The sequence below is a fragment of the Erpetoichthys calabaricus genome, chromosome 10 (assembly GCF_900747795.2).
Source record: "Erpetoichthys calabaricus chromosome 10, fErpCal1.3, whole genome shotgun sequence".
In the NCBI taxonomy this organism is placed as follows: Eukaryota; Metazoa; Chordata; class Cladistia; order Polypteriformes; family Polypteridae; genus Erpetoichthys; species Erpetoichthys calabaricus.
The window spans coordinates 69,782,982-69,796,547 of record NC_041403.2 but is presented as its reverse complement, the minus strand read 5'-3'; the positions used below and the strand labels follow the sequence as shown (position 1 = coordinate 69,796,547).

The window sequence follows — 13,566 nt, the reverse complement described above, 5'->3', positions numbered from 1 at the left end:
AAGCTAAAAGAAAAACCTGATATCTTCAAACTACAAACATCTTAAGTACAGTATGAGTAAATTTTACTTTTATTTACCTTAGAATCTTTCAGTTTCTGCAAAGTTGCCAACATGCAGGGCCCACCCAATTCTTTCATTATTTTCTCCCTGCACATGTTGTTTTTTTATTGGGAAAAACAATCATTTTATAAACAATGGGTTATGCTTTAAAAAGTAACCACAACACTGGCAGTGTAACACCCACCTAAGATTTCATAATTGTAACAGTACATCTATAATGAAATATAAGCAGAGCTCAGGACCCCAGCATGGTTAAGGCTTACCTTGATTTTATCAATGAGCTGAGGATTTTCAGGCACAGCTTTATGGATTGCAATCACTATGTTTCTGTATCCATTGTCAACCAGTTCTATCTTTGAACTGGTTAAATGAGGCAAAAGCACAAATAAAGATAAAGCAACCAAGTAGTTATTTGTCCCCATGCTGTTCCACATTGAGGTCTGCTGCCTCTGTGGAGGACTCCTGTAGTAAAGACCCTAAAATGTGCCCAGTTCCTTCCATGCACAAGGTAAACATTCCCCCAATGAGATTTAAAGGGGAATTCACAACAACTACAGATTTCAATACTGCAGCAGTTATAGCTACAGCTGGTTCCTGTGTCTTTAAATCCCTTGGCCCCAAATTTTACTTTTAGTCTGGATTCCCAGTTTTGCAATTGTGGATGTTTTGAGAGGAGTCTGGAGCAGGAAACAATTTCTATTTCATCACACATTCTAACAGCATAAGTAGCTTGTATGTGGATGTTATAATGCCATGAATTTTATTGTCTGCCAGTTCCCTGAGCTTGTTGTTTCCAAAAACATATTGGAGAGATCTGGGACTGTTTTTACTTGCCAAAAATTCATTTGCAGCTTTTTTTTGGGAGATAACTGCATATGTGGAATTTATGAAAGTTGTATTCCAAATATGACACTCATGAAGTCCCCCAAACACATGTGGTGGAGGAAATTAATGATAATTGTTCAACGTAGACACTACAAGGCACTCTTGAAGAAAAAAAGCTTGTTGTAATACGGATTGAATGACTGATTCATGCAGTTGAAGCAAAAACTTGCACAGCTTTTTAACAAATATCTGAGTGACATATTACAACCAATTGAGTAACTACATGAACTTCCTGGATTTAGCAGACTTCAGTCATTTGTAAAATTTCTTACGTTGTTACTTGAAACATTTCCATTCCCAAGAATGTCTGGATTTTTTATGTATATAATCCTGATACCTTGGTGCAATCTGTTATGTTTTCTTAATTTGCAGATAAAAGCTTGTAGTACAGCCAGTAATTTGGCATATAGGGTAGCATCATTTTCTTGGTGCATGAAGTGGCTGGATTTACTTCTCAATCATTTTTTTTTGGAGTTTAGAGGTTTTCCTGCTGTCTGCATGGATTTGTTTCCAGGAACACCATTTTAATTCTGAAAACCAAGTGTTGTATCATTTAGGATGATTGGTGACTCAGATTATGAGCAAGTGGCCTAAGCTGATTCCTGCCTTGTGCCTAGTGCTGCCAGAATAATATTAACCTCCTTTCCCAACAGTAAATTTGGTTAGGATCCATATAACACATAATACAAAATAGCAAATATTTTCAGTGCTAGTGAGAACAATAATTGTGTCTTTACTTTAGTGATATATCAATTCAGTTTATAATTCGTTTACCCAGTTCATGGTCCTGGGTTAGACTGACTCATTCATGAAATCCCAGATGATTTCTTGAGCCTGCAATAATCTTATCCTGGCCATAGCTCGGGTGTATAAGTGAAGGTGTCTTTTTTTAATCTAGCAAACCTCTTACAGGTCAAAACTCACCCAAGGACAAGAGGAAAAAAAAAGATGGAAAGTTATGAGAATAAGGAGCTAACAGTGATTTTACCAGCAAAACAACAACAACATTTATTTATATAGCTCATTTTCATACAAACAATGTAGCGCAAAGTGCTTTACATGATGAAGAAAAAGAAAAAAGACAAAATAAATAAGAATTAAAATTAGGGAACACTAATTAACATAGAATAAAAGTACAGAAAAACCAAAAAAACTCCAGATGGCTGAAGAAAAAAATAAAATCTTCCGGGGTCCAGGCCATGAGACGGCCCGACCCCCTCTAGGCATTCTACCTAACATAAATGACCTCAATCAGTCCTCATTGTATTCAGGGTTCTCATGGAAGAATTTGATGATGACGGTCATGTGGACTTCTGGCCTTTAATTCATCAATGGAGGGACATCACGGTGCTTTGATTAGGTGGTGGTGGCGCAGATCGCCACCACAGAAAACTGGAGAAAGAACAGAAGAGAAAGTTGGGGTTAGCACGGATTGTGGAGCCACCATGAATAATAATGATAATTAATTGAATATACAGAACATCAGGATTAAACTAAGATAAAGCTATGAGAAAGCCATGTTAAAGTAATGTGTTTTCAGCAGTTTTTTAAAGTGTTCCACTGTATTAGCCTGGTGAATTTCTATCAGTAAGCTATTCCAGATTTTAGGTGCATTACAGCAGAAGGCCGCCTCACCACTTATTTAAAGTTTAGCTCTTGGAATTCTAAGTAGACACTCATTTGAAGATCTAAGGTTACGATTTGGAGTGTAAGGTATAAGACATTCCGATATACAAGATGGAGTGAGATTATTTAAGGCTTTGTAAACCATAAGCAGTATTTTAAAGTCAATTCTGAATGACACAGGTAATCAGTGTAGTGACATCAAAACTGGAGAAATGTGCTCGGATTTTCTTTTCCTAGTTAAGATTCTAGCAGCTGCATTCTGCACTCCTTGCAATTGATTTATGTCTTTCTTGGGTAGTCCTTAGAGGAGTGCGTTACAGTAATCTAGCCAACTGAAAACAAAAACGTGAACTAATTTTTCAGCATCTTGCAATGTTATAAGGGGTCTAACTTTTGCTATATTTCTTAAGTGAAAAAATGATGTCCTAGTGATCAGATTAATATGTGATTTAAAATTCAGGTCACAGTCAATAGTTACCCCTAAATTCTTTACCTACATCTTGACTTTTAATCCTAATGCATCAAGTTTATTTCTAATAACCTCATTATACCCATTATTGCCAATCACTAAAATTTCTGTTTTCTCTTTATTTAGTTTGAGAAAATTACTACTCATCCATTCAGAAACACAAGTAAGACATTGTGTTAGTGAATCAACAGAGTCAGGGTTGACAGGTGCTATTGATAAATAAAGTTATGTGTCAAAACACTGAATTAAATAATGACATGAGTAGTTTGTATTTAATCAGGCAAGCAGGTTTCTTTGAACGGCTGCATCTAGCATGTAAACATTCAAATGCTCTTATGCAGATCTTAAAGGATGCTATTGGTCTGCAGATGGATTTGATCCATAGATAAAATTTTCCTTGTTAATTTATGCTATTGAACCTGTTAGAAAAATATGCATAGCAGACTTTCACTTAGGTCATATCACATGCTTTCTGAGAAAGATAGCTTCCATCATGCCGTCTCTCAATACATGCTGCTCTTTTCAGCAGTCTATGAGCACAATCATTTTCCAATGAGCAAAACATGGCTCAAACTGTTTAGAGAGGATGTTACAGTAAGAGTCTTAAAGCAGACTTTTAATCTGCTGCTTCTGCCACATTAATGTTACTGTTAGAGTTTTGGGATTGCACTAAGGATAGTAGTTACGGTAGTTTGGTGTTATGTCTTTTTCTGTCTTTTTTTGTGTTAAATTCATTCTCACCATGCATATAACATATACACGGGAAGATCTTCAGTGAGCCACCTGATGTGACTCCAGATACTATAACTATGTCCATGAATCTTACAGCTTCAATGATCACAGGTTCTCAAGCAGCTAAACATGCACCCTAACGGTGGAGGAGCATAGGCAGAAGAGATGGCATCCTGGGTCACTTGAGGAAGCGAGGACTACAGCAACCACTGCCTGGAATATGTTTATCTAATATGAGTTCGCTGGCAAAGAATGAACTGCAGCCGTTAATATGTACTAAAATGGATTTTTCATTTTTATCTGCTCTGTGCTTTACTGAAACATGGCTGAATGACTCTATTGCTGACTCTGCACTGGACTTACGTGACTTCATGCTGTACTCACTGGACCTCGTTACTGAATTTTGCAATAAAACCAAGGGTGGAGGAGTTTGTTTCTACATTAATCAAGGCTGGTGTTACGGTGTGAGAGTTCTTTTTAAATCATGCTCTCCCAAACTAGAATTGCTTATTATAAACTATGAGCCATTTTATTTACCACATAAGTTTTCCTCAGTAATTCTAGCCGGTGATTTCATTTGCCCTCATGCTAATGCTCACAAAGTGCAGTGGTGACTCGCTGATATAATCACTGAGATTGAAAAAGGCAGCCAGACTTGCAAATCATTATTTTGGCTGATTTTAACTATGTCAGTTTTAACCAGGTCCTCCCTAAATATCATCTGCAAATAAAATGCCCTACCAGAGATGCAAATATTCTAGATCACTGCTATGCAGCTATTAAGGATGCTTATCATACCTTCTCCCTTGTTTTCGTGGTAATTCTGATCATTCTGTGATTCACTTTATTCCTGCTTAAAACAAAAGCTGAAAACTGTAAGGTCACTGAAAAGAACAGTTAAAAAATGGACCAGCAATGCAATAGAGGAGCTTCAGGACTGATTTGCCTGTATAGACTAGAGTGCCTTCAAAACTGCCACCTCCAAAATACACAAATACACTGATGCTGTGGCTTCATATATTACTTTTTGTGATGATTTTACATTCCACCAAAGACAACTGTGAACTTTAGCAAAGATAAGCATGGTTAACCCCAGAGCTCAGACCAATGAACTGGGACAGTGTGCTTTCAGATTTGGCAGTTGTGAGGAATATAGGAAAGCTGAGTATATCTTTGAGGAAGGGATCAAAGGTGTGAAAAGAAAGTACTCAGATATGCTGCAGGAACAAATGACAGCACATCATTCTGGAGAAGCCTTAAACAGGTCACTTCCCCCTTCTGTCATCACAGCATAAGATGTGTGCAGCTTATTCAAAAAGCAAAATATTAAAAGAGCTGCAGGCCTGGACCTTATTTCCCCTTCCTCACTCATACACTGTACAGACCAGTTGTCTACAGTATTTGCAGACATTTTCAACTAATCTCCAGATCTGTGCAGTCCCTATCTGTTTCAAGACCTCCACCATCATTCCAATAGAAAAAATATCCACGGTCACAGGTCTAAATGACTACAGACCAGTAACTTTAACTTTTGTGGTAATGAAGACCTTTGAACATCTTATCCTGAATTACCTCAAGGATGCTACAAAAGACTTCCTGAACCCATTTAAGTTTGCTTACAGAGCATACCAGTCCATGGATGATGCAGTCTTTATTTAACACCTCCATAAGCCATATGTGAGGATCATATTTGTGGACATTAGCTCTGCTTTCAATACAATCATCCCAGAGCTCCTATATAAGAAACTCACCCAGTTTAATCTGCCATTTTATCACAGACTTTCTTTCTTTCAGATAGGAAACACAAATTAACTTTTAGTACTGGTGCACCATAGTGATGTGTCCTTTCTACATCACTCTTCTCATTTTATACAAATGACTGTACTTCTGGTGATTCATTTGTCAAACAGATGACATAACACTTCTTCTTCTTCTTCTTCTGGCTCCTCCATTAGCAGATCATCTTCTTCCATATCATCCTGTCCTCTGCATCTTGTTCCATTACACCCATCACCTGCATGTCCTCTCTCACCACATCCATAAACCTTCTCTTAGGCCTTCCTCTTTTCCTCTTCCCTGGCAACTCTATCCTTAGCATCCTTCTCCCAATATACTCAGCATCTCTCCAGATGACAAAACACTAATAGGCCTTATTTCAAACAATGATGAGTCTAGAAAAGAGATGGAAAATCTGAAATTTTAACATTCAGAAAACTCTGGAAGTAATCATAGATTTCAGGTAACAGTCACTTTCTCTCCTATTACTTCCTATAAATCTCTCAGCCATTGTGATGACAGAATCATTTAAGTTTCTGGGTACTGTGCTGTCACAAAACTTTAAGTGGGACAGTAATATTACATGCATTATTAAGAAAGGGAAATTCCCATCAGGGAATCTTCTTTTTGTGTCAGGTGAGGAAATTTAGTCTCCCTTAAGCAATATTGGTCAAATTCTACACAGCCATCATCGAGTCCATTTTGACTTCATCTATAACTGTCTGGTTTGGTGCTGCCTCTGTTCAGGTTAAGGCTGGCCTGCAACACATTATTAAAGCCTGTGAAAGGATCATATACTGTAACTTACTGCACATTGAAGTCCTGTACGAGTCCAGGTTAAGAAAGAGGGCATCACCTGTTCCAAAGACTTCCCCCTGGCAAATGTTATCATGAAATGAAAGCTAAAAAAAAACGATTTTTTTTTACCATGTACAGCAGGCATGTCAAACTCACTACCATTGGTGGGCCGCTTTGACTTCCATACGTGCGTCAGCGGGCCGTACTGTAACAAATACTATTATACTATTATACAAAGTTACTGTAGCTTTCTTTCCAATACTGAAAACTTTAAAAGATGTAACACTTAAAAGTTTAAAGTTTAAAGAAAAGCAATTTATTTCCATGCAGTCTCCATACAACAGTGTAGAATAAGAGTCTTAACCTCTTAGCTAGGTCCTTATTATATTACTAGGCTCACCCGCCTTTTAAGGCGACTGACTTTTATCCTCAATTTGTGTGCGCTCCATGTGTACATGTAAGTGTAGGGAATGAGAACATCAAAGTGCCCATTCATAACATCTCCCGAAAACCTAAGTTTTTTTTATCCCCTCGAGTGCCTGTCCACACTTGGAGTGTAGGACTCCATAATAATATACTTGAAACTCATAGGGGAACAACTCTCCCACTGCCATTAGCTCAGAAATGGTACCATAAGTTTGAGACTTTGACATTTCAGTGAGATACTGAAGCTCTCTTGTATAAGAGATTCCTGACGGCATCATTGTAAATGGCTGAAACCTTAACCAATTACTTAAAACATGTCGTACGATGTCAGCCCGAATCTGTACCGCTAAAGACGGAGTTTCATGCACTAAATAAGCTATAGATGAGAATAAGCAAGCACCATCTCCCCTGATATTTACTATGCAGTGAGGCATTTGTACTCCATCAACATTAATTATTTCCAGAGACATAATTTTGTCTATTTTTCCAGCGCATCGCGCACAAAAGCAAGGGAAAGATGGGAGCACCAGAACTCTGCTTACATCGCGTCGCTTCGTACCGCAAGTAAGTTTGTGATACGCTTTGCACTCACGGGACGGAAGGACAATCCCGACCGCTCTTGATGATTGATATTCATTATATTATATTCATTGCTTATATAGGATTCTTACAGTGTGAGATCTATTTCTTTTGTCCCGACACTTGGTGGCATCTCTTGTTAGTAATCAGTTCGTCAATATCAGGCTTGAAATCTTGTGCAGCTGCAACTTTTATGAGGGATGAAAGGTGCTCGACGGTAAGTCTTGAGCGATGTGGGGTTTTGGTAGCTTTCATTAACAAAAACAATTGCTCACAAAGGTAAGTGCTTCCGAACATTGGCAGTACTCTCGATGCCAACTTACGGATCTGCACATACGAGGGTGGCAGGTAAGCATACAAGCCTGGCACACCAACTTCGTTGTATTTTGCCTTCAGAATAGAATCTGACTGCACTTCAATCAATTCCATTTGGATATTCTCATGCGCATTCTCAACGTTGTAAGAGAACAGCGCAATGCCCTGCATGTTTGTGTGAACTGAAATCACGAAAATGCTCCCTGAATTCATTGCTCAGTAATTCAAGTTGGAAAACAAATCCTCCAAAAATCAAATTTTACTGTACTAAGTTTACTTCAAAGTTTATATTGTAAAATAAGCCGATATGCAAAAAGCCACCTGACCTACAATAATTTTACAAACTCAAAATCACAAAAATATGTTAATAAACAACTCACCAACTTCTCCCGTCCACTTCAGATCTTCAGCTGTAGTCTGCACTAACTGTTCGTTACAATACTAGCACAAAATTACATGAAACTAGAGCAAAAAAACGTGAAAATATGCGGGCTCGTGATGGTCAGTTCTGACCAGTGGCCAGTCTCAGCAGCCCAGTCAGTAGTGTAGCCTTAGCAGGGGCGGCTCTAGGCTCGTGGCGGCCCTGGGCAGAGAAAGAATCGGTGGCCCCTTCGCCTGGCAATGTCAATACGGTATCTTATGCACGGCGGATGGCCACATCTGTTGCGGACACTGCATAGCTGCCTCGTGCTCATGACACGCTTCTATATACGCGTGTCCTTAACTTGAAAACCAAGTGGCGGCCCATGATATTCTCATTACGGCAAAACATTATAATACTACATATAGCTTTCTGCTCTGACTCTAGCGACATTTGTAAATACAGCATACTAATTAACAAGAAACAGAATGTTTTTCGGCCACATTGCCGTCAGCTGTGCCGTCATTTTCTCTTTCTGTTTTATATTCAATATATATTGGTGTGGCGGCCCCTGGGATTTGGCAGCACTGTGCAGGTGCACAGTTTGCACATGCCTAATGCCACCCCTGCTGCAGCCTAGCACGTCAGTTGTGACGCTGCGGCTCATTAACTTTGGTCAAGGCTCGTGGCTATACTAGCAGATGACGTTTCCGGTACCTTAATGCCATGGGAAAACGCGCTTTTGTCAGAAGGCAGAAGTAAGAAAAGTCAATAAGTAACACCGAAGATGCAGAATGATTCAATCACAAACGATAGTAATCATTTTGTACAAGTTCAGTGCTAACTAGGATCTGTCATGATGGCCGCACAGATTTCTGTTGCGGGCCGCATGCAGCCCGGGGGCCGCGTGTTTGACATGCCTGATGTACAGAATCTGTGTATACCTCCACACTAGACTGTCTGGACTTTTTAATCCTACTGTCTCTTTATTTTTTGTATTGCCCTTGTGTGCTGCATCATACTTTATCATTTTATATCTTATCTTCTTATATTTATCTTTTGCATTCGGTGTTGTCCTTGTATATCACACGAATACTATCAAGACTAATTCTTAGTACACATCAGTGTACCTGGCCAATAAAATGAAGTCTGATTCTGATATACTCCAGTCAGAACACTTCATGCAAACTTCCAAGGCATCTAAATGTAATGAATTATTATTATTATTATAATCAATCATCAGAAATTCCAGAGTAATTGAACGGGTCTTTCTAAAACTGATTTCAGTGCATTGTGAGTTGATAATATAAAAGTCCAATCTGCTTTCCTCACATTTATTGCAGTTCATAACATTTTGGAGAAGACTATCACTATAAAGAGTTACAATGGTGAAAAGATTAATTATCTGCAGAACAGTAAAGTTGAATATGTAATATGTTTCAAGCTCTGCGTACTCATGCACCAGGCACATGCTGGATTTAACTGCTTAACTGCACACCAATCCTTCACTACTTGTAATCTTTCTATCCAAAATTTCACTGTTACAACTCTTGAAAATGAGTGTTCAAAGGTCACTATCCACATTGAAACCCATATATTCTGAATGTACATCCAAATAATTAAATGTTCGCCAGTGAAGTCGTTTAAACTGTCTTTCCGACCAGTGGGAGGATGAAAAGTGTGCCACTGACTGTTGCATCTGTTCTTAGGGATGCATTTCCTCCTCTTATTGTTGAATTTTTTAAATTTATTACCTTTGCCTCTTTATTAAATGGAAATGATTGCAAAGCAGACAAGAAGAGTGCAACTACGGTTTCACCATCTCCTCCTCTTGCCATCCAAACAGTCTTAATTCTTCAATTGGTAAGTAACCATTCTTACAAAATGACCTTATTTTGCTAAATGTTGTAAGGATTCATTATGTGTTTTGAATGATTATTTATATTACAGTACATACCTATTCCAGTACAGAAGGAGAAAAATAATTAGTATCTAAAATTGGATAGTATTGTTGTGTTTACTTGCATACTGCACACAAATATGTACACTATTGGGACTATTAAGTGTTAAACAAGTAGGTAATTGTTCTTTTAAATGCTTTATATTATGCAGAAATCTTTGGTGGATTTTAATAAAGGTATTTAAACTACTATTTAGTTTTACACTGGGTGGTGGGGTTAATTAATTATTAGCAGAGGACAACCGTAATTTTAGTCCTGTCCGAATCACTTATGTCAGTAAACTTTTATGGATTGTGCTTCACATCTCAGTAAATATTATGGTACTTTCACCTTCACAGTTGAGAAGCTCAGTTGGCAACAAGATGTTTAACTGAGCATTACAAACCACTGTTTGTAATCGCCAGCATCTAAAATATGTGTGTCACAGCCATGTTTTCTTATGTTGTTTAGCTACGGGAGGGAAAGGTGACACTCTTGGTGATCCCTTAGCAAAGATGGCGGATGTCGTTGGATAAAAACTGGCAACAGGTTCAGCCACAGGCTGTAAAAAGATTGCTGCAGTGCACAAATGGTAAAAAAGTGAGGCCTTCAAAAAGACCCACAATATACATGTCAGAATCTGGACTGCCCCAAAAAAAGGTCTGGTCAAGATGGTCAAGATGGCTGGTCTTTTGGTCATATGTCAGCCAAACAGGAAGAGCTGGGTGCAGGTGGACGGACACCAGAAGTGGTGTTGGTGGAAGAGAGCTATCAATGTTCAGGTCAGCAGACGGAAGAAAAGGGAGAACAGCGCCACCCTCTGGTTTGGTGAAGAATTGCCATCACTTGAGCCCTTAAACTGCCTTCCATGCGCAGGTACATGACAATAATAAAGTTTAAACACATGATTGACTTGATGGAGAAGCAGAATACTTGTGTCAATGAGCAAATTACTCAATAATAAATGCATGCAAAAAGCATTATTTTGTTGTAATATGTTTAAAAATTGTTTGGAGGCTCTCTTGTTTGGTGAATTTCTGTTGTTAGTGTTTTTGTAACCTAGGAAAGGTAACCCACTTATATTTTGTTTCCAGCACTTCACTTGTGGGGATCAATTTTGTAGCCTTGTCCTGTAACACTTGCTATCAAATAGTCACCAGGCAGAAGTTACTCAATTATGTTAACTTTTTTTTTGAGCTGCTTTGGATAAAAGTATCTGTTATAACTAAGGGTAAAAGTAAATGTAAAATGACCAGTTGAATTTACTGAACCTGACAAAGCTCTCTTGTTTATACCAGCAGATGGCAGCATTTTCGTATTTTCCTGAAATGTGTTAGGATTACAATATGCATTGGGAATTTTATGTGTAACTGTTCTTATCCTCTGGGGCCAGTTTTAGGATGTGTTCCTGCCTTTGCCCTGTACTAACTGGGATAGTCTCCAGACCCCCCAACCTAACGCAACCCTGGTCTGGATTACTCGGGTTAGAAAAATGACAAAATGACTGTTCTTATCTTTTTAAATCAGGTGGGCTGCCCTTCACACTCTTAAAACAATCACAACGTTTGTAATATTTAGATGTTATACTTTTTTTTACAGTATATAATGTAGAAAGTGTTCACGACCTAGACTGCTACCACAATCTGCTGTGTTTTAACCCAAACTCATAATTTACACTCTGTGGTCAAACGTTTGTGAACACCTGAACATCACACTTATATGAGTTTGTTGGACATCATATTTATCACGTCAGACAACATGTTTCTTTCTCCTCCAGAGTCCAATCATGTTATGCTTTACTCCACTCTACCCAATGAGTACATTGTGTATAGTGATCTTAGGCTTGTGTGTTGCTGCTTGGCCATGGAAGCCCATTTTACGAAGCTCTCAAAGCATAGTTTTTGTGCTGATGTTGCTATCAGAGACAGTTTAGAGCAGAGGTTCCAAAAGTGGTCGATATCGACCCCTTGGGGTCGAAATCGGTTTCCCAGGGGTCGACATAAACGAAAACTGATTTTGGGGGTCGACAAGGTCTAAAAATCGACCCCTATTAATTAACACAAGTTCTTATTTGAAACTTTCAAGATACTGTATAAGTTGTGTTACGTGTACCAACTTGTTATAAGAATGACTAATATTTTAGTAGGAAGTATCATTGTTGTACTTTTAAAAAACTCAACAAGTCGATAAGCGTGCACAAGTTCGTACAAGATGAAAAACTCGGCAAGTCAATAAGCGTGGACAAGTTCGTGCAAGATAATGAGTTCGAGCGTATAAGTCTTTCGTATGGCAAGCCAAATTAACATTTAGAGATATCTTTAAATGAATTTCGGATATCTTAAAATGTAATTTACTTTTTAAGATATCTGAAACTCGCTTTGAGATATCTTAAAATACTTTCCTTTACATTTTAAGATATCTGCAATACATTTCGGGATATCTCAAATGCATTTCAAGATATCTCAAATACAGTTTCAGATATCTCAAAATAATTGTGTCTGTATTTCAAGATATCTCAAATGAATTTTCAGATATCTTAAATTGACCTTTCATGCATTTTAAGATATCTTAAATGCATTTCAAGATATCTCAAAATCATTTCCTGTAAAACTGCCTATTATTTCAATGGGACTTCTTGTTTATTATAAGATATCTTAAAATGTATTTGAGATATCTTGAAATGAGCAGGAAGTGATTTTGAGATATCTGAAAATGTATTTGAGATATCTTAAATTGTATTGTAGATATCTGAAAGTGCTATTGAGATATCTTGAAATAATTGAGTGTCCTTTTAAAGATATCTTAAAATGCATTTTAGATATCTTGAAATACAATTTTAGATATCTTGAAATACATTGTTAGATATCTGAAATAGAGCAGAGACCCATTTTAAGATATCATGAAATTAATTTTAGATATCTAAAAATGTATTTCAGATATCTGAAACAACAATGAATTTCAAGATATCTTAAATGCTTTTTAAGATATCTAAATTATATTTCGAGATATCTTAAAATAACTTCCTTCTCATTTTAAGATATCCCAAATTCATTTTGAGATATCTGAAATGCATTTTCATATATCTTAAAATGACTTCCTGCACATTTCAAGATATCTAAAATACATTTCAAGATATCTTAAAATGACTTCCTGCACATTTCAAGATATCTCAAATACATTTCAAGATATCTTAAAATGACTTCCTGCACATTTCAAGATATCTCAAATACATTTCAAGATATCTTAAAATAACTTCCTGCACATTTCAAGATATCTCAAATACATTTCATGATATCTCAAAATCACTTCCTGTGCATTTCGAGATATCTTAAATGCAGTTCAAGATATCTTAAAATAGGCAGGAAGTTCCATTGAAAGTATAAGAAATTTTACAGGAAGTGATTTTAAGATATCTGAAAATGTATTTGAGATATCTTGAAATACGCAGGAAGTTATTTTAAGATATCTGAAAATGTATTTGAGATATCTTGAAATGTGCAGAAAGCTATTTTAAGATATCTGAAAATGTATTTCAGATATCTCAAAATGCCTGCAGATGTATTTTAAGATATCTTGAAATGTATTTGAGATATCTCAAA

The 13,566-nt window shown here is 37.2% G+C and overlaps 2 protein-coding genes across 3 annotated transcripts in view; both read right to left on the bottom strand.

Moving 5' to 3' along the window:
* LOC114659132 (calcium-activated chloride channel regulator 1-like) overlaps positions 1-654 on the bottom strand; it is a 46,080-nt gene extending 45,426 nt beyond the window's left edge. The window contains exon 1 of the mRNA XM_028811395.2: positions 324-654. Coding sequence (XP_028667228.2) covers positions 324-494 — 171 coding nt within the window. The 5' untranslated portion in view covers positions 495-654. The remainder of the gene's footprint in view (positions 1-323) is intronic.
* LOC114659130 (calcium-activated chloride channel regulator 1-like) overlaps positions 1-13,566 on the bottom strand; it is a 257,992-nt gene that overhangs the window by 45,801 nt on the left and 198,625 nt on the right. The window lies entirely within an intron of this gene.